The following is a 24,389-nucleotide window of genomic DNA, read 5'->3' on the forward strand; positions in this document are numbered from 1 at the left end:
AAACTAAACTAACTCAAGCAAAGATACTTCTTAATCAGCCAAAATCAGCCAAACTAGGCCAACTTACACAACATCACCTATCTGCTTTCTGCTCTCTCTAGCTTTAAACTAGTTCAGCACTCGCCCTACTCACACTGCCCCCTCCCCTCACAGTTTGACCTCTTCATAGATATTAAAAAAGGCTTCGGTGTTGAATGTTTGACTTCCTTTCCTTCTAATAAAAGTGAAACCTGAGCAGCAGTATGGATGTTTGGTTAGCCTGAAAACCCACGTGTGAAATGATCCTCAACGTGCACGGACCGATCAATTCACGCTCATTGATTTCATGTATGCCGACGTGTTCAGATCGTCTTACTGGTTGACATGAGTGGAATGATTGCAGTATATCTAAGCATTAAAATCAGACTGACAGCATATAAATGTACAAACTGAGAGCTACTGACCTGTGTGCGTCCTCCGGTGTGCTTTTAAATGGGAGCTTTTGGTGTAGACCTTATTGCAGCCCTCAAAGTCACATCTGTGGATTCTTCTCTTTTTGGAGTCTGGAGACTCTGACCTCCGGGGGCGCCGTATGCTCTCAATACTGAACGGTGACATGGAACTGCAAAGGGAGGAGATCAAGCAAAATTAAAGAATTGCTTTGGAATTTAACGTGATTTGTCTAGTTCAGCCCTGATGCTAAGGCCAAGACCAGACACACCAAGCAGACAAAGTGTGTTTGTTCTAATAGAGTATCCTGAATGATTCTTCCATATTTGTTAATCTGCCACATCCTGATCCAGATCTTCCTAAATTATAGTCTATTATTCATCCGTTCAGGAATAACAAACAAAAACGTGTGAGTCAATTTCAGTACTCTGCCAGCAGGTGGCAGTGCAGCATCAAGTTGGAGTCAGCCGATGAGGTAAGTGAGCTGGTATTCATCCTTTCATCAATCAAAGGTAGAAGCTGTGTTAATACTCGCTGATGACCAATGAAGTTAATGATGGCGGAGCTATTTGTGCCGTCCATAACATTTATCATGGCATTTCCTCCTCCGATATGTAATCAATATCAGTGTTGGTTGTTTAATTTGTCACTGCTTTCATGGAAGCCCGGCAGGGAAGTGGGTCCTGTGTGTATGTGTGTGTATGTGAGTGTATGTGTGCGTGCAAACACAAGGAAACACATCTGCACAAGTGCCCCCACCACAAACGCACACAAAGAAAACAAGGGGAGGCAGAAAAAAAGGGTTGAGTTGTGGTTTCTTGCCAAAGAAGTCTCTCTCACAACTATGATTGTCTACCAACACACACACACACACACACACACACACACACACACAGCAGAGAGTGAGACAGATAACAAGAACTTCTCTGTTTCTGGAGGGGGGAGTAATGTCTGTGGGACGTATTTTAAGGGCTCTGGCGGCGGCGGCGGTGGAGTGTGGCTTTTGTTTCAGGTCCCCGCTGAGGTCATTGAGACACAGGTAGAGGAGGAGGAAGGGGGAAGGGGGAAGGTGGAAGGGGGAAGGGGGAAGGAGAGAGGGGCTGAAGACGAACGACTTCAGTCATGTTAGAGAGATTTGAGAGAGCAGCGGTGGAGTCCAGACAGGGCCCTCGTGTGAACCGTCTCCACCGCACACAGCCCACTTCCTGTCTCTCTCTTGCATCGAAGCACAATTTCTCAGGCATACAGACACACAGGACGGATGAACAAACAGACACACACACCCACACACACACTTTCTGGATATACGCACAAGAGCTCAGCAAATACACAAAAATACAGAAAAGGCCACATATACATACAGATCACCTGTTGCTCTTGGACTATAGCCAATCTGAAGCTGCACAGGAAATGAGCACATGGGTCAGATATGAAGTGAACTGCAACTCCCTGATCATCTCTCTGTCTCTCTCTCTCTCATACACACACACACAGAGAGACACACAAAGTTCAAAAAATATAGCGTGACGTGATGTCAAAAGTGAATAGTTAAACAAAGAAGTGTATTCATAAAGTTGAAGGCAAATTGGAAGGATTCACCAGAAATGATTGATGAGATTTCTGAGCTATCGACTAATCTTATATCTGGAGAAAGGTAGAGCACAGGCGTGTGTGTGTGTGTGTGTGTGTGTGTCCTGGGGAGTGAAGAGGAGAGACAGTACTCGCAGTGGAAACACTCTGAGCCGAGACATCGAGCAGATGAGGCGGATGTTTACACTCTGACTTCATCTATGAAGTGATGCCATGATTATGATATAATTTAGGAAGGTCTGAATGCGACACATTCTAAAACAAAGACTGACCGACGACTCGGGACTTAAATCATAAATTAATCAGTTTAATACAGCCTGAGTGCTTTTCCTCTTGTGGATAAGTCTGTTGCTAAGGAGCTCAGCCGGTTCTGATCCAGTACACATACGTTCACTTTTACCAAGACGCCATTTGTTTATAGCCAATGAACCAAACAAAGTTGTGCTTTCTATCTGTTTATGATATCAGATGGAATTTTAATAGAGGAAAACAACACTGCACACACAGTAATGGTATCGCAGAAGCTCAGCACGGAAATAAGCAATAAAATTGAAAAAGAAGTAATAAAGCCACAAAGTAATAAAACCGATTTATGTGAACAATTGCTTATTTGTTGAGTTTAGAAGAAATCAAATATTTTCAAATATATCTGTGGTCACATTTCCACCACCTCTACTCTGAATATTCTGAAAAAATAAAAATAAAAAATCTAAATGAACTTGATTATATTATTTTAATTTAAAAAAATTCCAGGCAAATCCAATTTTTTTAATTTAATTTTCACAATTTTACTTTTAATTCTTACCAAAAACCTGCACTGAACATCCAAAGAAAAATAAGAAAAAGTATTTACTTCTACAAAAAATTCTAGAATTAATAAAAAAAACCTTATTGGTTAATATTCAAGATTTTTTTAAAGTTTGAACTACATTTTGGAATTTTGTTATTAAAAACATAATAGAGTCGCATATATAAGGAACTTTCTAGCTGCTAGAGATCTTCATGCTGCTCACTAATGACTGATGGATTCCATAAATCTGATATTTGTATGAATGACATAAGGACACAAATGCAACAGAAGTGTCAAGTGTTTTTGATTCAGTCTGTAACGCTGAGCTGTGAATAGCAGCTGTTGTGTGAGAATCAATGGGGAGATCTTTCTCATGTGAACCAAGGGGGCAACTTCACATCAGTGCACCTTGACCCTTGCGTCACCCTGGCATCCCGGCCCTGTGAATGTATCTGTGTTTGCGTCGCAGACAGAAAAAAAATAGGAAGCACAAGCCGAGAAGCATTTCAAACAGCTCTGACCGCTGTTTTACTGCCTTTGTTTCCCCGTTTTCCCTCCACGCATCCGCTGTTTCAATGAGTAAGACACAGAGCCAGCATGTGTGTGTGCGAGTGTGTGAGTGTGTGTGTGTATGAGTGAGTGTGTGTGTATGTGTGTCACCTGCACCGGGGGTTTTCCGTGACACAAACACTGAACTGAGTGCATATTTTTCAAACTTCTCATAGGAAACGGGTTCAGAACAACACACCGTTTCAATGACACTGCAAGTTTCTTATCGTGGACCTAATAGAGGAATTATCCAAAAAACAGGAAAGTGTGTGTGTCTGTGTGTCTGTGTATGTGTGTGTATGCCCTGGATGAGAGCCCACCGGGCATTCCTGTACCTGTCCGAGGATACTGCCCCCCCCTCCCTCCACCTGCTCTGCTCCATGGCCCCCAGGTCCTCGGAGACCCGCCAGACTTCAGCAGAGACAACGCACACACACATGCACAAAGGCACACACACACACACACACACACACACACACACACACACACACACACACACACACACATCTCTCTCTCTCTCGCTCCTTCACTTGCGCTCTCCCACTATAGGCAATCCGCCCGTCCCCAGGGAAACGCATGAATATGGAAGAGGCTGCCCAAGAAGCACATGACACTCTCTTGCTTTCTCTCTTTCCTTCTCCCTCTCTCTCTCTCTCTCTCTCTCTCGCTCTCTCACCTCTCTTCCTTTTCACTCATTTATTTATATGTGGATACCTGAATTCTAAGATGCAGTCACTCTCGTCCCCAGACCGTTTCTGGAGGACTGCTGTAATAAACCTGCATAAAACAGTGTGTACATTGCTTCAGTATATGCTGACATATATCATTTACACAAGGAGATAGGATAGCAAACTGCAGGAGAGGAGTGATTTAGCGTAAATGTCTCCTGTCCCTGTGCAAGCATCCACAGAGTGCATGTGTCCTATGCGTACAGAGCTCACATTCTTCCTTCATGTGGCCAAACCGTCATGTAACTCAAGAAGACTACAGACTGCTTTGTTTTTCTCAGACAAACATGCAAGTCTGTGTTCCTGTTGACAATGGCTGACCTCCTTCTTCAACCAGCTGTTCCGTCCACTCTGCAGAAACGCGTGCGCACACACACACACACACACACACACACACACACACACACACACACACACAATCACAAACTCTCTTTCTCTCACACACACACACACAAGAATTAATACATACAGACATGCACACACGCTTACATGGTTTCTGGCTCACGCGGTGTGTACACACAAACACACACACACACACACATATACAGTATATGCACAGGTGCACACACAAGCAGTTTTCTACACAACACAGAGAAGTGTGTGTGGGCAGGTTTCTGGCAGGGTGCTGCTAAGCCTGGCTGGTGATTTATCTCCATAGTGAAAGCTTGGGCAGTGAAAGGTTGGGCCCTGCCAACCTCTGTTCTCCTCTGACCACCCAGCACCCACGTGTGGCACTCGGGGGCACGCCTGTCCCTTTCAATAACCTGCTTCGAAACCTGAGTCCTCCTCTGTGCGTGTGTGCTTGTGTTTGTGTGCGTGTGTGTGTTCCCTGAAACCCGGCAACCTCTGCTTGTACTTTTAAACGACCCCAGCGGGAAACAAAGTGTCACCACAACATACACGCAAGGCTGTTTTTGCTCCATTCATAGTAAATCCTCACACACTTGTACACAGCTTTAACCCCCTAAGCTGGACCGTAACCATCAAAACAAAGCCAGTTGGGGTCGATCCCGTCGCTACCGCCCCGGCCCAGGCCCCTGTTAACGTTTGTACATCATTAGCAGGATGCTCACACATGCAGCCACAGTCCTGGAATAGTTTCCTAGCTGTTAGTCTAAATAACAGCCCCGCGGGCATTCGCTTGAGTTCGGCCAGGCTGCTAGTTATGACTGTTCTGGGTTTACGGGCAGCAGGGGGAGGAGAGCAGGGCCGATCCCAAATGTTTCTCCGCTCGTTCCTGCTTCTGATCAGGACACTGTAAGCTGTCGTCCACTGGAGAGGAAAGCTCAGAGACATTTCATTCAACACAGATGGACCGGCACCACAGGAGCCGTGGTGACTGCAGGCTGACCGGGCCATTAAGTATGTTTGGGCCATATGCACTCAGCCACATACATACACACCCACACAGATGCATGCAAATGGGATAGAAGACGTCCATGCACGTGTAAGAAGTTTTATAGATTCTGGGAATGGAAGTGACGCTGTCATCCAGGGTGACTCACTATGAGACGTCTTAGAGATAACACATTAATGCTCTAATTACATTAGCGATTCATAATGTGTGTCAGAGCAGGTAGCTTTTTCAGATTTGTTAATTTAAAGTGTCCCTCCTTAAATCATTGACTCTTTTTTAAAGTATATTTTTAGCCCTGAAAGCTCAGTCAGTGGAGAAACACAAGTTACTATTTTAATCCCTGGAAAAGAATATACTCTCTCCTGCCCGGAGCAGAAGTTCAAGAGGCGCATACAGAGGACAACTTCTTCAAAATAAAAGCCTCCATATGGCAGAGGCCTATAATAAGATAGAATTATAAATTTTTTTAAACAATATTCGAACCATTTCAAAGTATTAAGTCAGTATTGTGTGATTTTCTTGGTATTCGGTCCACGTTTACACAGCTACGGCAGATTTTTATGTTGCACTTATGCATTATGTTGTACATAAAAGATAAAAACAGTATGAGGAAAGTAAATGGAATTGGATCTTGTCTGATGTATTTTGGGCCAAGTTCACATGTGGAAATATATCTGATATAAAACAGATATCTGTGTTACAGCTCCGTCGTGTCTCCAGTTATTTCCCGTGTCTCCTGTTTTCTCCCCGCCTCTGTCTGTATCTGTGTCTGTGTGTGTATGTGTGTGTGTGGTGTGGGAGTGGCTTCCTCTATGGCCGCTCTCCACCTCCCACCGGATTCACCTCACCCGCCCGGCCAGCACACCTGCCTCCCATCAACCCATCAGTGTGTCTATTCCAGTTTTCCATCCGCTTATCAGCAGGTCGTCTAGTGATTCATTCATGATTCCTTGCCCAGCCTTGATTTCTCTGCTCAGACCAAGTTTTCATCTTAGACCTCGAGCTGTTTCCGAAACCCTTTTCCTTGATTCTCTGACTGTTCTTGATCTCTGCCTCACTCGACTACATGCGTTTCCCATCCCTGCCTGATCCTCTTGTGGTGTTTGACCCCAACCTGTCTATCTTTTCAAATTTAAGCAAGTTACTTCTTTCTACATAGCTCCTTCTCGCTCGAGTCTGTGTTTGGCTCCGCCTTCACTGACTGTAACAATCTGACTAGGCAACTGTCAAGTAAACATATAGATTGGACTTTCTCTCCTTCTCATCAAAATAGATGCTTGCAAAGGATTTAGAGGTTTTCAAGTCTTAGTTTTTCTTTTTTTCACCCTGCACATAGACTCTATTGCCCCTCCCCCGCCCCCTAACCCTCCAGCATAAACGTGAGTAAACCTCAACACTGCTACGGGGAAATAAAGTCTGGCGTCTAAAAAGCTGTTAAAGAGTTAAATAAATAAATAAATATTTCACTGACATACACCAGGTGGCCGACATTGTCATCTCTCGTGGAATGCTCATGCTGCTCTGTCTGTTGAGTGTCTGCTGTGTTCGGTCAGGAGTTTTTCCGCCCCCTAGTGGTCACAAATCTAAACAATGCAGCAATATTGCTTTACGTTTCTACGCTTACCAATATAATCCATGCATTGCAGTTTTTACATATGGTTGCTGTAAGACAACAAAATAGTGACCAAGCAACATTGCAGAGTGTCAAGGTCAAAGGTCAAGGCCACATCTGCCCACGCACAGTTTTCTTCACAAAACAAAAGAAATAAAGACTTGACAGAAGACTGATTTCCTCTAGATCAGAAAATAGAGAAGTGGAAATCGATATAAAGATTCAACATTGCAGACACACACACAAAACACAGAGTGTGTACAGATCATGATACTCACTCTTGTACGGCGCGGGCTATAGACAGCGCAGTGGAGCCGGTCTCATTAACACTGTCCAAGGTCACGTTTGGCAGGTCGTCGTCATCGCTATCACTTTTGATCAGCCTCGGTGACAGGCCGTTGGGGTCTATGTGTGCTGCAAGGACGAGACACACACACACACACGCACGCAGGAGTCAGACACATGATACTGGAACCCACACTGGAAACTTATAAGGCATATCACATTATGTGCATTGGAAAGTGTTGCTCGTTGTAATGAGGCAGTCGCCGCCTTCATCACTTTTTCCATGTGAAAACTTTCTTCCAGAATAGCTTTTTTATGCATGTTAAAGCTTTTATCACATGTTTGGATATAGTTTATGTGTGTCAGTGCAGTCAGAAGATAACCAGAGTTCAGGCACGTTAAGCCAAGAGCTGTCAGACAGAAGCCTCCACTTCAGGACAGGGCAGCAAAGCATGACACTGTGCCCACTGCTTACACACACTCACACGTGCACGCAAACACACACACACACACAGATATAGTCTTTATCTGCCTGCAACCTCCACCCTAGAGATAAGGAGCCGGGCGGAGCCGTTGTTGTCGTTGATTGGTGTACGGGGACATTTGTGATTGTGTGTGTGTGTGCGTGCGTGTGTGTGGGTAATATTTCCAATTACTCAGTAAAAGACAGAGACACATATTTCCTATAATGATAAACTTTCACACAAAATGCTTTAAGAGTCACCCTGATTATTAGCAACCCAGCTTTGCCCTTTTTACAGATTCTTTCCTTTTGAAACATACCCGAAGCAAAACATGGTGTTGACTTGCCAGGACACCGTTAACGATGAGCCAATGAATGCGGCTGGTGGTCTCTGTCTCCTGAGCTGCATGAAAAAGTTACATCTATTCCACAAGTTGTGACAACTTCTCCCCTGGTCAACTCATTGGATATGTTGCCAGAGCCTGCAGCAAATTCTGCACTCTGTCTCCATGGACACAGCCTGTGCACATCCTGGATAACTCACAGGAAGAATGTCAAAAAAATAAAGACCCGCCTGACACTGCTTGTCAAAGAAACGCCAGTGGCAATCTACTGCAACAGCCAATAATTAATATTACAACTATTAAAAATATATAATGAACGTAGGATATGAAAATGACATGTTGAAGATATTGCGATGACGACATCTTTGTTTCTGAAGAGGCGATGATCAGAAACATGGAAAAGTGTCAGGTATTTTGCCGCTGAGCAACTCTGTCTGGAGCTTTTATAAGCCATCAGGACACCACCCCCTCTGCCCTCTCAGCCGAGACCGTGGCCATAATGGCCCATAATAAGAGTCTAGAGGTAGAGGCAGACATGCTGTTATTACGGAAGGGAAACAGAGATAATGCTGCAACTCTGCTTGAGCTTTTGCTTTTAAAGATTCCAAGCTGCTCTGCAAGATATGCAGAGTGGTGACCAGCTCGCCTACTCTATGGAAAACCTGTAATTAGTTAGAAATGCAATGTGAGTTGGAAAGGGGTATTTTGAGCGAGGGACACAAAGGAGGAGTGGAGGAGAGGTGGGCAGAGCCCCGGATTTCTTTCTTTCTCTCCTGTTGTTTCCAGTCAAGCCCTGTTTCCATGGAAACCTCCTGCCGGAGACAGGGAGACAGCAGTGAAAGGAAGGGTACCCGCCCTCTGTTAAGGAGGATGGCCAACCTGTGTGTGTGTGTGCACGCGCGTGCGTGTGTGTTTCTGTGTGTATGATGAAAGCTTCAACATGACTGAGACTTGCATCACTGCACAAGGTTGTTAGCTTTGTATCGAGTCAAACAAGGTAAATCTAAGCTCATGACTCACATTAAACTTCATGTGCATCGGGGTGATGAGGGGCGTATTTATATACAGCAGGCCACTCTATTCAACCAACAACCAGCAATCACGTAATCAATAATCAACAGTCAAGCCTAAAAAGAGCGACATGAGGTGGAACCAAGCAACAGCTGAATTATTTTTCATAGGAATTTGATTTTAAGACTTGAAATATACAACGTTTCTCCAAAGTGTCCTGAAAAGCAAAATGTATGGGTGTGTTTGTCTCCTGCTTGCTATCTGAGTGTGTCCACCACACCCAACATTCACCCTATTTCCTTTGTGCTTGATGCCTTCAAAGGTACTCAAGAGTGCGTGCATGTGTGTTTGTGTGTGTGTGTGAGTGCCACCCATCTTCAATATCTGACCACACCCTCTTATGCAAGCCTTGTTTTTCCTGTCCTCCTTTCTTTCCTCTTCTCTCCTTGGGAGCAGACACCCGGAGTTTAAAACGCCCATCTCTGAGGACCACCACACCCACCCAACCAATGTCCAAGTTCAGCACATGCTCTAATTACGCGCCTGTCTCCGTCTTTCTGTTTGTACATACATGCACAGGCCAGTGCCAAAGTCTACTGGTAATGCGCCTGTGTCCATCTGACAGGGTGTTACACAAAGCAACCTCCAATAAACAAGTGGACACTTTTTTTTTTACAACCGATGGCTCCCCTGTGTACAGCTCAGAGTCCCACTCCTGTGGACAGCAACACCCAGTCTTACTCTGCGCGGTTTGCAGTAAAAACCACACCCTAACAGGAAACCAGCGCCATGACACAGAGTTCAGTCCAGGCCAGGCCAGCGACGCCTCAGACGCTCCTGGAGGTATAGGACTGGAAGACCATCAATCAGCCTCAGATATGTACTTCTGGGCAGGGGGTGAAGATGACGACTTGTGGCGCTCTGCTTTACTAGATGACAGTCTATCAAAACATCTAAGCTGACTATAGCGACATTATGACTCGAAGTTGGCTGTCATCGTTGCGATTGGCTCAAAAATGTGACATGCAAGCAAAAGTGACTTCATAAATGAGAACATTGCCGTTGCAGATGCTTTGTTTAGTCATTGCAAAATAAAAACCGATACACAGAAGCATCACAAGCTCCAAAAAGCATTTAAGTTCAGCTAGAGGAAGTTAATGAATGAACCTACAGTACGCTCGCCAAAGAGGTTTAAGTAAAGTAAGTGAAGTCACCACAAGATCCATGCTAAAGGCTCCTGTTTCTCATATGTAAACAACAGCCAGCATGGTTAGTAAGTTTGCAATATGGAAACAGCTTAGAGATCGGAGCTTAAGTTCTAATCACAGTACAGCATGATGCGAGTTCATCAGATCCATATGGAAACATGCTGTAATCATTACACCGACAGGAGGCTGGACACATTTAGGAAGACAAATACAGTGTAGAACAATATACAGATATGGACGGGCTGTCAATGGGACATCCAATAGCTTCTTAAATAAGACGAACAAACATGCACACCCATGTTTCTTTGTAGCCTGTTCCCAGAATGGACGGGCCAGTGTTTTACAAGTTTGCGGTTTGTGTTTCCAAAGAATTCCAAGGAAATTTGGCAGTTTGGTAATGTCAGCAGTTACGGGTGGAGGTAGGAGGTAGGTCATTCATGTAATTGGTATCTCAGCAGAGCTGTAGCCAATAACTGAAAGTGATGAAATTTAATAGAAATTAAAAGAAAACAATAGAGTCAAATGTTTAGTAAATGTGGTCTTACCTTTGCCATGGCTTTTGACCTCATCCAGCAGAGGTAGCATGATGGCGTTGTTGAGGCTGGAGGGTGATCGAACGGCAGTGGTGTACATGAGGGGCAGTGACTGTACCACAACTGGGATGCGGTGAACATGGCTGGCCAGCTTCCCTGCTCCCTGCAGGCTCAGAGGGCTGGATGGAGGTGGCGGCACAGAGTGCAGAATGTGCAAATACTGCTGACCTCTCATCCCGGTGCCGGGGGCAACCAGAGGGCCTGGCGTGAGCACCGAGGAGGCAGAGGTGATGACCGATGGAGAGGAGGAGGAGGAGGATGACGATAAAGAAGATGGGGAGAAAGCAGATCTGAGAGGTGAAGATGAGGTGGTTGTGGAGATGATGGATGAAGACGAGGGGCGGGGTTTGTTGATTGACAGGTCGACAGGCTCGGTCTGCGTGTGGAAGTGTGAGTCATGGGCGAGCAGGTCTTCTGGAGGTTCAGGTTTAACTCTGCTGAGGAAGAAGGGGACGCCGTCCATCGCAGGGTAACGGCGCACTTTGGGTGACTGAAAGGAAAAGTACAGATGTTAGAGTCTCTCTAAATTACAGTTTCTGCTGAATGTTTCAATTAAAAAAGGGCACACAATTAAAGCTTGATTCCACCTCTCTATTTAGTATGTCATAACAGCTGTGTGTAGGATTATGCAGCCAACTTTTCACACACTTTCACACATGTAATCCTCAGCCCCAACAGGAAGTTACCCTGTGATGTCCTCAGGGTCAAGTTCCCTAACTGTGCACATCTTCCTCAATGGCTTCACAAGCCAAAATGCTGCTTTCAATGCTGAGTTTAAGTGCAGACTATAGAGCAGGAAACAGGAGTTCTGACTGGCCCCGGTGAGGAGGAGCTTAGGACAGACCCTGACTGATAACTATGAAAGAGTTTCAATTCAATTCAGTTTAACTCATTACAGTACAAGAGCGACAAATGTGTAAAACACAATATTTCCCTATAAAATATGTGTTATTATAATTAATAATTGTGATAATAACAACTGCTCCTACTTCCAGGTCCTTTGTTGGACCCACATAAATAAAAGTTAATTTATGTATTTTAGTAAATTAGTATTTAATATATAATATAAAATGTTAAATTGCATGGAATTTTTTTTTAGCTATTTGGCCACCATATAGAACATCGGATAAACAATAATAATATTTCCACATGTGCTCCCCACAATCTCTCCCTATTTTCCCCTGTATTTCTACTCATGTGATTAATGATTCCTCCTCATTATTTGTATTACATCTCACCAAACTGTTGTTATGTAAGTACAGGCATGGGTAACATATAACAGAGGCACCATGTGATAGACACATCATGCCATGTCACAAAGGTACACACGGTGACATTTATTGAGAATGAGCAGTGATTTCCCTGCGCTCACTCAAACAGCGCACCCCCCTGTGAAGTTCACTTGCTGAGCATGATGTCATACGCAGATGAAATGCAGGAGTAAAGATAGTGTCTCTCTCGCTCGCCTTCTTTCGCTCTCTTCCTTTCTCTGGTCTTGGCGTGGATGGCTCGCTCTATTTTCCTCCTGCTTTCCATCACTCCCACAGAAACACAGCTCTCTTGGCTCCCCTCGTATCTCTCCCAAATCTCCTTTGTGACGGTGGAAAAACATCATATGGGCTCAATTTCCTGACTGTCTCCTTCTTTCTCTCTGTCTCTCGGCTATGGGCCTCCAAAGGCCAACGCTGGTGGCTCAGTGTATCCCTCAACACATCTTTCACTTAACACCGAGCAGACTGTAACTCAAGCGCTCCATCTGCCTCTACAAGTATTAGGAACCTATTTACTCAGAAAAGATAATGGAGAACATACACAGTAGAACAACACTCTGCTACTATTTGTTTACCCGAACTCTCAAACTTTGGCCTTTCTATGGTAGCACTATGATATGCGCGCTGTCAGATGAACTGTGTTAGATGCGACGAAGCTGTTCTCCACTATGTTTAGTGTGGGAGGGGTGCGAGAGCGTCTGGAAGGCGGGGTGGGGGGTGTTGATCTGCACAGTGGAGCCTTTCAGAGGCTGAGTCACAGTTACGTTCCATCGGGGAGAGAACGGATCCTGGATTTCTAGGCGTCGTATATGAAAAGCTCATTAACGCTGAGGCGAAAAGTTAAACATCGATCGCAGCCGCAGCAGATGTGAAATGTGTCCCGTCTCATGAATTTCATCCTCACTTTTGTTATTCAGACTCACATTTCTTTCCTCTTATGTAATGCTGGCAGAGAGCGGATCTGTGGTGAATTACCGAGTTTTTGTGAGTGGTGTGTGTGCTCGTTTCTGTAGTAGCTTACTATTTTTACTCCAGACGCGTACACTCATTTTGGGCCTACAGGAAATGTTACGACCCCATGAATCAACAGAGCTTCTCCCTGTGAAGCTCCTCCTTAGTTGGAAAACAAACCCTTCCCCATAAAATATGCCCTCTGATGACCTCTGACCCCCATCGGGGTTCAGCTCAGAGTCAGAACTGCCAGGTCAAGGTTCATGGCATATGATGGCCTGTTTCATGATACCACCCACAAAGCATTTTCACCAGTACTTCCTCCGAGGCTTTATGCATGTTAAAAAATGCAAATTACAAAAAAGTACTTCGACAAATCAAATCACTTTTGGTTTCAGGCCTGTGTGCGATATGAGAATACAGACAGAATGTGGAATTAACCAAATTATCCTGTAAGACATGTTGTGAAACAGGTCTGAGGTGCTAGGACTTTTTTTGTGGTAGAACAAAATCCGTCAGTCCTCACTTCAGGGGAAACATAGAGTCTTCTCGTAACTCCAGTATACACAGAAGTTCTTTAACTTGGCTAGCTTAAGTTAACTACTCTTTTCTGTAGCTACTTGTAACGCGATAGGTAAGGGGGGGAGTTAAAGGAACTCTTGCCCCTTGAACTAGCTTTAATGTAGTTAGCAGTTACTTTTTTAGGATCTGGTACTGTTGCTTATTTTATTTAGAGAGTAGCTTGTCTACAGCTTCACTACTTGAAATCATGAGTAGCTTGTAGCTTGATAACGGACATTTGGCAGATTTAAATGAGCTTTATTCTGCATCCTGGTACTTCTGGACGCTTTGTTTTGCTTTCTTTAACATTACAAGATTTTGCCATTTGTTCAACATTATGTCAGTTTATTATCTTAGACCAATTTGAATAAAAAACAATTCAGCCAAGTGACTTCTGTGATGGACCAATGTGTCGCTAAGATGATGCTGATTGTGTTACCGCTGGATTGGTACAGAATTAGTTTTAGCTGCTACCTGGCAAGTAAAAAAAAATGCTTTTCGTTTTAAATATATTTGGTCTTTTTAGCTCTACCAAAGTATGTTTTCACCATTCACTGTTTACCCTCTTTAGTTCTCCCCTCATCATTTGAGTTTGTTGTATCTTCTGACTGGTAGTTATAGTTCATCTGCTAGAATACGCTGCTCCAGGCCTTTACCGAGAGAAACATTTCAAAAGAAATATCTCTCATTATTAATATCTGTGTGTTTGTGATATCAAATGGTCTCTCTGCTTCCTTTGCAACCGCTCCTATTTTTCTCTGCAGACCCTCGGGCTATTATCCAGTTGCTTTTACGTGAGATCTCTCTATCTTTGCATGTTCTGTATGGGATGTCAGTGTCACAAACTGCCTGGAGCTGCATTGCCTAAAGTCTTTGAAGCCATTAGCTACATTCAGGCTGATCTGAGCGTGTCTGAAATCTCTCTTACTAAGTGCTCCTAAAGTGCATTTGGTGAGCTGCTAAAGTTTTGCCTGTTCTTCCTACCAGTGGTTGAACATAAGAGGCGAAGAGGGAGGGAAATGTATAATCTTGCCTTTTCTAACAACAACTGTAGCCTGAACACTGCCCTGAGAAGATTCAGTGTTACTAAAAACAAACTATGAATGCCTCAACCAACACTTAAAATTCAAAACCACATTAATAATAATGATAATGTTGATCGTGAAACACTCCACCAAAGAGGTTATAGAGATTCCCAACCCCTGCTTTATTGATCAGTGGTTCATTATACCGCTGTCATATAAGCAGCCTCTAGTGGCCCAGTAAATGAAAATGACTTTTGGAGTTATTAATGATTATAGGCATTGCAAGCTGTCAATGTCTAACCTCTTTAACCATGGAATAACACTGTGATGCCTCGAGTGGCTTGTTGTGTAACTGTGACTGTTTCCTTTGTTGAATGATAAAACTATGATCAGGGCACACCGGTAGCTGACTTCAGTCGGTGACACTGACAGTGTGTCATACAGGCTCATCCTCTTGTGTAAAACAGGAAACTTTTACGGAGAAAGGTCAGAATAACAGATAAGCATGGGGTTACATAAAAGTGGAAAGCTGAAAATTATTTGCATATTGGCTCAGGTTCTCATACACATCTCAGCCAGCACAAGTGGAAAGCGAAAACCCACTCCCTCTCTCGTTTTGACAGATACAGAGACACACAGGCCCGCAGACGTACACATGCTCACACATACACATACACACACGCACACATACACAAAGATAAGCTCCACCCCAACCCGCCTGCCTGCCTCTGTCCTCATGCCATTGTCTTTATTAGGGGATACTGGTTAGCAGGGCAGATTTTCCAAACCCTCGCGGGTGAATAGTCTAACGAGGCAGACCATTTCCAGCAAGCCCTTGGCCCCCCGCCACCTAAATGAAGACCACATTTCTCCAGCAGTCTAAACTGTCTGTCTGTCTGACTATCTGTGCCTGCCGTCTTAAGGGGAAGCTCAGTCAGTTCGGGTGAGATTGAATCTCAGCGCACTTCAAAGCCATGTGGGCTGCAGCGCACACATCCTGTCTGTGACTGACATCACTCCTCGTATGGAGAATAACTTCAAACCCTAGCCATTAGGTAGCCGGGCAAAGGTACGGCTCTCAAGCTCTTGAAGACACAGCTGAGAGCAGGACACCCAGAAAGTAACCACCTGCCTCCCCTGCCTTTCTGTCAAGTCCCTCTTTGTGAAGATCAGATTCAGTCTTTATCAACGGTAAGTATCTACACCGACACACACTCCTAAAGGAACGCCACATAACCTGATGAGTTATCAGCAGCTGGCGTTTTTCTCATCCATCAAACACTAAAGCACTCCGATTCTTCTGTTCTCCTCTCCCCCAAAGTGCTATTAACGATATATTAGGGGGCAAGAAATTATTGATAAGTTATGAATGGAAATCAATAGTAAGTGAACACTATTCATCATGACCATAAATATGAAGTGGCCTGCACCCACTACACACACAGCTGTGGCAGCAACACAAAGCCCTAGTAACCTAGCAACAGCTTCTCCATAACAAGACCACTTTATTTCTACATATGTCGGACAAGAGAGCACTTCACCGTTATGTGAGCCGTGAAAATCCTGCATCAGGTAGCTGCACATCCTCTTACATGCTCAACACACACACACAGCATGCTGCAAATGAAATATCGCATTTGAATACGTTAATTAGAATAAGGAATTACACCTATAGACAAGTAAAAACAGGCACATAACGCTACAACAATATGGAAACGTTCACAAGGTTTGCAGTGACATTTAACTTCTGCTTTGTGGGAAAATAATCACACACAAAACGGCAATGAGAGACACTAGAGATCTTGGAGGACAAATAGAGGTGGGGAGCAGATAGAGGCTGTGTTAGTGATCGAGGTAGAGTACTGCATAGTTTGGTGTGTTGTTTGTGTCTACATCTGTGTGTATTTACATGTGCTAGACAGATCGTGCATGTGTGTTTGTGAGACTGAGGCGCAATCGAGGGTGAAGGGGAAACTGAGAGACGTAAAGAAACAGGAACAGGCAGGAGATAAGATTTAGAGTTTCCCATGTGACTCTCCTCCCTGGAGCAGTGACTGCATGTGTGCGTTTACCCCCAGCCTGCACGGACTCTCTGCTGGCCCCAGTCACCACGCTGGAAGCCCCTGATGCATTCCTGCTCCAGCTGTGGCTCTCCTCCTCTCATTGTCAGCCTCCCTCCCGCTTACTACCATGCTCTCCAACCACTCCTCCTAGCCCCCTACACTCGCTCCCTCACTCGCTCGCTCGCCGAGGCCTGGGAGTGATTATCTGCCCATGGCCGGGAGGAGGAAAGAAGGAAAGCAGGGGGAGAGAAAAAAAAAAGGGAATTGTCTAGAAAACAACTGCTCTCTTACCCCTTGTTCCGATTCCAGGGGCTCAGCTTTGACTCGGACTGCAGGCATTCCGTCAAGCATTAACATCCTGTTTCTGAGGCAGTCTGTGAAGGAACACAGAGGAGGTGTTAGACTGGTGCTTTAGCATGACTAAGCAGCTCACACACTGCTTTCACACTTGCACATTTTCAATGTTATGCATACATTTACAGGAGGAGAAAAAAAAAGGCACAGTTAAAATATCCACAAAGTCATATTTATGAATCATATTTCAAAACCACCGATAAAGAGGTGCGAACCCATTGTGTGAACTCAATCAGGACACAGTTTGCCTCCTTGTCATCAGTCTGGCCTGCTAGAACGATGCTATGGAGATACTTAATCAAAGCTGACATCCAGAGTTACTCTTTGTTCGCTTTGGCTTTAAACAAAAAACTTCAAGAAAACCAAAATATATCAACAAAAGCCACAGGAGAATGTTCGCTCTCCTCGCTGGTCACTGCTGAATTATTACATGCCAGGAACAGAACAATGGTAGAAGTGGCAAAGATTCCTAGTTGTGGTTATAATCGGAGTTCATTTGTGACCAGATGATGACACAGAGACTTGTTCCGCAAAAGGCTGCAGCTGTGTTCATGTTGATCCTCACCCACGTATGATTACTGTGTTCACACATGCCCGAAGGAATCGAATCGTGTGGAGAAAGATATCAGAATCTGATTGAACCACAATAAAAACCCTCAAATGGATAAAAACAGCTTGAGCAGTTTGCTACTTTGATGACGATGTTAACATTAAAAATAGGCTGAACACAGTCAGTAGTTCAGGAGCAAACACAAAACTAACTGCTTACTGATGAATAGTTAGCATGTGTAGAATGATGCTTAAAGATATCATGATTATGAAGAAAAGCACAAGTTTACTTGCAGGGAGAAAAATAATTACATTATAAGTAAGTAATGAGATTTTTTTGCCATTTGGCTCCCGATACAGAATGAATCTGAAATGTTGCAGTAAGCAGCCTCCCCATATATTTATATGAAAGGTTATATTGTGACATATACTCGTGCAATAACATGGAATCAAATAGGCTTTTATTCATTAATATAAAGTTATTCAGTTGTTCTTTGCATTTTGTGTAGCCTATGTGTTGTACTTCAAAGGAACATATATTTAAACTGAACAAAAATGGAATAATGGAATAATGGATAAGGCACAACCACGCATTGTTTGCTCTCTGCACTCAACGCTGACATAATAGAACAATAAATGCCACACAGCACTTAAGATTAGGAGACAGGGTAACATTTAATGTGTTCATGCACAATTAGGAAATAGACAAAAGTGACATGTTGGACGTGAACAGTATGACAATAATGTTGCATATTCTCCAGAACCAGAAACACAACTGTGACACACACATGCATGTCTCTGGCTGTGCAGGCACCCATATAATCACTGTAAAGAGTGCATCTAAAAACAGTACATCCCTTTATACCGTGGGCAGCAGTTGCCCTCCTCAGCTCCGTGCTGTGGCTTTAAGAGGGATGCTCAGATGGAGCCAATGACAACAATGCATGTTCCGTATCCCTCAGCTGGGGCCGACCTGAGGTAACCCTCCCTCTTATTATTTTAGCAGCAGTACATGGAGGAATGCAAGCAAGGCAAATAGTCTCTAAACATCTCTATTACTCTCTACTGCTGGCAGCAGCAGCAGGATGTGTGTGTCCCAGTCCTGCAGTCAGCAGCATCAGGGCCATCCTGACCACGGTGGTGCAGGCAGAGACTGTTCCACCAATCATCACTCTAACCAATCTCTTTTACAGGCTGGGCATTTAGTGTAATTAGACTGCACATCTCAGATCAATCTAAATGTGAGAACACAAATAGGTCGGGAAATGTATCAAAAAGCGTAATATGCTGTATGTTGTTGCACAGCTGCTTTGATTCTCAAGCAAAAAGCGTTTTTGTGTTTGAGTGAGGGAGGAGGAGAAAGAGGGGGGGGGGGGATTTTCTCCCTCAATCTGCAGCCCCCCAGATCTCTCCTCTCAGGTCTAACTCCCTCAGGTACCCTGGGCTGTGCTGCTATTGTATTGTTGTCCAGGATGTCCTTCGGCTTCAGGTCTTGGTAGGCCTAGATAGTGTTGCCGTGGCAACGGCTGGGCGGGTGGAGCTGCAGTCCAGCCTGGAGCCATGTGTTGAGTAGAAGAAGAGAGAGGCAAGTGTGAGGAGAGCTGAGAGAGAGGTTTGTTTTCCTCAAGCTGACCATTATTCCAGCCGAAGCATTTTCTCTTTCAGAGAGAAAACTATATTCTCCCAATTTCAGATAAAGACTTAATCTCTCCACAGCGGAATCACAGTGGAAGATTTCTCTTGAGAGAAATATAAGAAAAATGTTTTTCTCAGCAAAAAAAACAAAAACTTTACCTCAAACTCATCCTACCTCAATGCTAAATTAGAGCTGTGAAAAGTGAAAATGAATTTTACTGGCACAATTTAAACCAACAAACACTATTAGCTGTGCACCCCGTGGTACTGTGGAACACATTTCCAGCCTTCCCCACTGTTCACACTCTTCCTACAGTCCACTTAATCCACTGTTTGTGAACACCTTTATAATGAACTGGCATGCAGCAGGCTCCTCATAGGAAATCAATGACCAGTGCATGCCTCTGCTTGTGGCTGTTAACAGCAGTGAGGCAGACTTAACACTGAGTAACGAGATAACAGATTGGTGCTGTGTACTGAGCAGGCCATATCAAAAAAAACAACTTCAACCAAAGTCAATTATTAACTGTATTTAGACATGTCAGTCTCACACAAGAGGAGAGAACATGAGTAAGGGCCGAGTTCATTCAGTCAAGGTAATAAACTACATATATTGGGTTCTCTCCGTTGTTAAATTTGGGCCAACATGGCTGAAGCACCTATAACAGTATGCTGTCCATCAGCAGTATGAGGCTCTGTGTGTGGGAGATGGAGAGTGGGGGGTGGCGGTGGAGGGAAACAGGGCAGATTAAGATCACCTTTCCATTTGCTGCACTCTGAAATGAAATGGCCATCCCAGGTGTGGGGAGAGGGGGGCGGTTGGATGGAGGTAGGGAGGGGGGAGGGAGGGAGGGAGGGAGGGAGGGAGGAGGGCAGTGGAGTGTCGAGGCATCTCATTTCTCCCTCCTATCCGACCTCCCCGTCCCCGTCAAAATCCCCAGGAGGAGAGGCGAAGGGACCAGGTGAAGAATGAGGCCAGTTCTAGCGGCAAAAGCACTTGAAATATACAGCTCATATCGCCGTGCCTACTGCTGCTGCTGCTGCTGCTGCTGCTGCTGCTGCTCTCTCACTCTTTATCACTCTGCATTTACACAAGTGTGCACTTATTTGTGTGTCTGTTAATGCATTTCAAGTTACCAACTCAAACTCCCACCACGTATCACTGACTGTAACCTCCGGTCCAACCATCTCCCACTTTCCCCGATGGCTACCAGCTCCGATGGTGAGATAGGCGATAGAGACTGTGTGGATCAGAGGAATATGGTTCAGCTCACCGCAACCAACCCAGACTCCACCAGCTCATCGATAGGACATGACAGGCCTGACATTCTGAGACCAAATGCTGACCACATACACCACTGGCAACATAGGAGGATATGGACAGGCAAAACTATATAAACAAACAGAAACTGCAAAGCATGTACCTCAGCATACATATAGCCTCTGTCTTGCCATACAGTGTTTGAGGTGATTAAAGGGATGAAGGCTCACATGCACACACAACACTGAGGATACTTCCTGTTCATAGTGTCAGCTCACAAAGCAATGTGTTACGTCTTGGTCATCTAATCTATTCGGGCATCAATAGATCAATAGTAATAATATGGATTTCAGACACACGAGTCCCTCTGTTATGTGCATATTTTCACATATGCTCACAAACACACACACGTACACACACACACACACACCCTGAAACGCATTCGGAGACAGACGGACCCGCCGATGCTTTGTTCCCGCGTCGAGCGCCCAGAGCAAGTGGGTGCATCTGTGTCACAGAGGCTGGACCTGCTGCCACGGGGTTGGGAGGAGACGGACGGGAGAGGGGGGATGAGGTGGGGGTGGGGGTGGGGGTGGGGGTAGGGGGTGTTATACGGGGACGATACATGAGGATTTAGGAAGGTGATAGCAAGAGAAGAGGTGGGTGGTTCTTGTCGAGCATAGTGGTGTTGCGGTTGGGGAAGCGACTGAGGGTGAAGAGGCTGAGGGGTTGGGGTGTGTGTGTGGGGGGGGGTAATTCAGCAGGGAGGAGGAAGAGGAGGAGGGGGCCTGGATTGGAGAAGCAACGGGGGTGGGGAGGGGGGTAGAGCGAAAGGACTGTGGAGTCGAGCCAAGGCCCGGTCGAGCGCAGAGCACACGGTGCAAGAATGCCAACAGAATGCCCCCCACCCCACCCCACCCCTTCCTCCTCTACGAGAGAGAGAGAGGGAGAGATAGGGAGAGAGAGGGAAAAGGAGAGCAATAGAGGGAAATGGGCAGTGAAAAACAAGTCAGGGCATTTTCCTGAGAGGACTGAACCATTAAACCCAGCAAACAGACAGAGACATAAGAGTGATACGAGATGTGCATTTCCTGTGTTTTGTGTCTGACGGCCTCTTTGCTGCAGCTCACTTCCCTTTTTTCGCCGTCCCTGGACACCCCTGTGCGACACCCTGGCCCAATCGCTACCACAACACAAAGGCGCTTCACTCCTCCACTTCCTCTCTTTAGTCAGGAGTAAATGAATGCGACAAACTTCCACCAACAATGACGCAAAACCCAGAAAAAAAGGAAGTGCAAAAATCACGATTCACACCATTCCCCACGATCCTAGTGAATGACTGGAGAACTGGACGGGTGACATATCTGTAAAAAAAAAGAAAGAAGCTGAGCCACGGCTGAATCACAGCTGATAGTCAGACTCAACCTCAGTCTGGTTCGCGTTAAAGCTGTTTCTGAGCATGACCTCATCGCATTGCCCTGGTTTTGGCCTGAAGATCCCATTCAACTACTTCCCTACAGATTTAACACTTAAAAGACGAGTTGGTGGAGAAGCTCCAAACATGGCTGACTAAAAGCTCCCGCATCGTGTTTTTCCTCGATTCAGACAAAAGGGTGAACTACAAAACCCTTAATCTCCTAATGGCTTTCTAACCCTCAACTATACGTGCCAGGTAAATACTGGGCACGCTGTTTTTGTGTGTATGGATGATGTGTGTTTCTTTCCTCAGCCTCCAGCCCTGGATGTACTGAGATGGATCGTCTTTTTTTTTTTTTTTCTAATCATTCCTGGCACTATGTGAATGGTCTCAGAATTTCCATTTCATAAGCTGTATTTTCCTTGGCAGGGGTAGCAAGCTGAAGTCTTTGGGATGCTTCTGGGACATTTTTTGAACAAGGCTCAAGAGAAAAGAGTGGCGCTACCTATGCGCTCTAACCTCCTGACAAGCACCACCGCATCACACCGCAGTGTGTACACAGTCACAAGGTAAGAAAAGTCCCCTTTAGGGTTAAATTCCCCTTAGAGATGCACTCAACTGATGCACTTTACCTCAAAACACCCTGCCCTTTTCCTCTGGGAACAAATCAGTTCCACAGAGAGGAAAACACTGCGCTCTTCATCAACGCAGCTATTATTAGATGAAACACACTCCTCATGCTTTGGCGGTATTCATCTATGGGCCATACAGTAAAAGCCTGACTTCTAAGGTGTCTTATCAGGTCCCATCAATTTACACAGAATGTCAGCCTCTATCCCTCTGAGTGTGTTTGGCCTTCAGATACTCTTCAAATGCGATTTGGCATATTGGAATGACTGTGTTCCACTCAGAATTGCAGCGTGCAAGTCAACAAAAAGGAAAGGTACTGTCCCCTGACATCCAAAATGGCCCTATAAAAACATCATGCAACGTAATAACATCTGAAGTGTCTCTTCCAGCAAGGAATTACTGCACTTATGTCTGCATACACTATATCGACTTCTTGTTTGTATGTAATATACGCCTTTGTAGATCAGGAAAGCCGTTATCTACAGAGCAGTTGTCAAAATGCCTTATGCAGGAAAAACAAAGCATTTGTTCTATCAAAGACACAGAGGACAATAGGGTGAGACAGCTCCACACATGAATGCCAAACCATTTGCGCTGGCTGAATGGAGATGGTAAAGAATGAGTATTGATTGGATTGATCTATACTTCAGGGTAGAAACCCAGCTGAAACACAACAAATGTACATTACAGGCTCTGACACACTGTGAGATCTTGGATTTTATTTTACACTGACTACAAATCTTTACATTTAATGCTTGAAAGAAATCTCTGTAAACCCTGATTTGCATTTGGAGCCAGCTGCTTTGATGTTGAGTGTGCTTGGTTATGGTCATTGTGTTTGATGGCCTATTGTACTTGTGAATGGCCTCCGTCTTTAATCTCTGCAAAATGACCACATTATGTAATTCCCTGTACATATCTAATAAACATATGGGAGAGAGCAAGAGAGCACTCGGATCTCTATTGAAATCACAATTGTTGATGCCCAAATAAATTATCTACTATACGATAAATATGATTTGCTTTACTGTGAATGATGTCTTGTGACTAAAAAAGGGAGAGAAAGCAGAGTAGTTGTGTTCTCAATGCCTGAACACCGCACCTGGGAGGAAATCAGCTCCATTTACAGAGTTGATACCCTTGTAAATATACGGCACAATCTAACGTCAAGCATGCATTGTAACACATACACACACACACACACACACACACACACACACACACACACACCGGCAAGGCCCACGGAAGTTCCCATATTCTGGTGGATTGCCCTTGGGTGCTTGCTATTTCTGCCAGGGGCAGGGGGATCCTGTGTCAGTAATCCTGTCGGGATGAGGGGGATGAGGTCGCCGGATGCAGCTCAAGTCCACCGCCTTCACACACACACACACACACACACACACACACACACACACAGACACACACACACACACACACACACACACACACACACACACACACACACACACACACACACACACGGAAATAATTAGGTGAAAAACTTTGCTGACTTGGCGTTACATACAACACCACAAGTGTGACAGCGTGTTCACAAACAAACAAATGTACAGTTTCTAATAAAAGATGGTGGGAGAGCAGGGAGAAACAATGCAGCTGACAAAAATCACCGTTATTTGTTTGCTATGCGTTTAGTTTCCTTTGAAAATGCAAGGATACGACAAGCCACATTAACACTGCACCTGATCAAACCAT

The 24,389-nt window shown here is 44.8% G+C and overlaps 1 protein-coding gene across 2 annotated transcripts in view; it reads right to left on the reverse strand.

The window, feature by feature from the left end:
• klf12b (Kruppel like factor 12b) overlaps positions 1-24,389 on the reverse strand; it is a 37,791-nt gene that overhangs the window by 6,441 nt on the left and 6,961 nt on the right. For both annotated transcript variants that reach the window (XM_076165650.1, XM_076165651.1), the window contains exons 2-5: positions 17,122-17,204; positions 10,912-11,449; positions 7,334-7,469; positions 444-601 (exon numbers count right to left, since the gene is read on the reverse strand). In XM_076165650.1, the coding sequence (XP_076021765.1) occupies positions 444-601; positions 7,334-7,469; positions 10,912-11,449; positions 17,122-17,204 (915 nt within the window). The remainder of the gene's footprint in view (positions 1-443; positions 602-7,333; positions 7,470-10,911; positions 11,450-17,121; positions 17,205-24,389) is intronic.

The sequence above is a fragment of the Genypterus blacodes genome, unplaced genomic scaffold (genome assembly GCF_046128005.1).
Source record: "Genypterus blacodes isolate CSIRO-AG114 ecotype Tasmania unplaced genomic scaffold, CSIRO-AGI_Gbla_v1 ptg000148l_1, whole genome shotgun sequence".
In the NCBI taxonomy this organism is placed as follows: domain Eukaryota; kingdom Metazoa; phylum Chordata; class Actinopteri; order Ophidiiformes; family Ophidiidae; genus Genypterus; species Genypterus blacodes.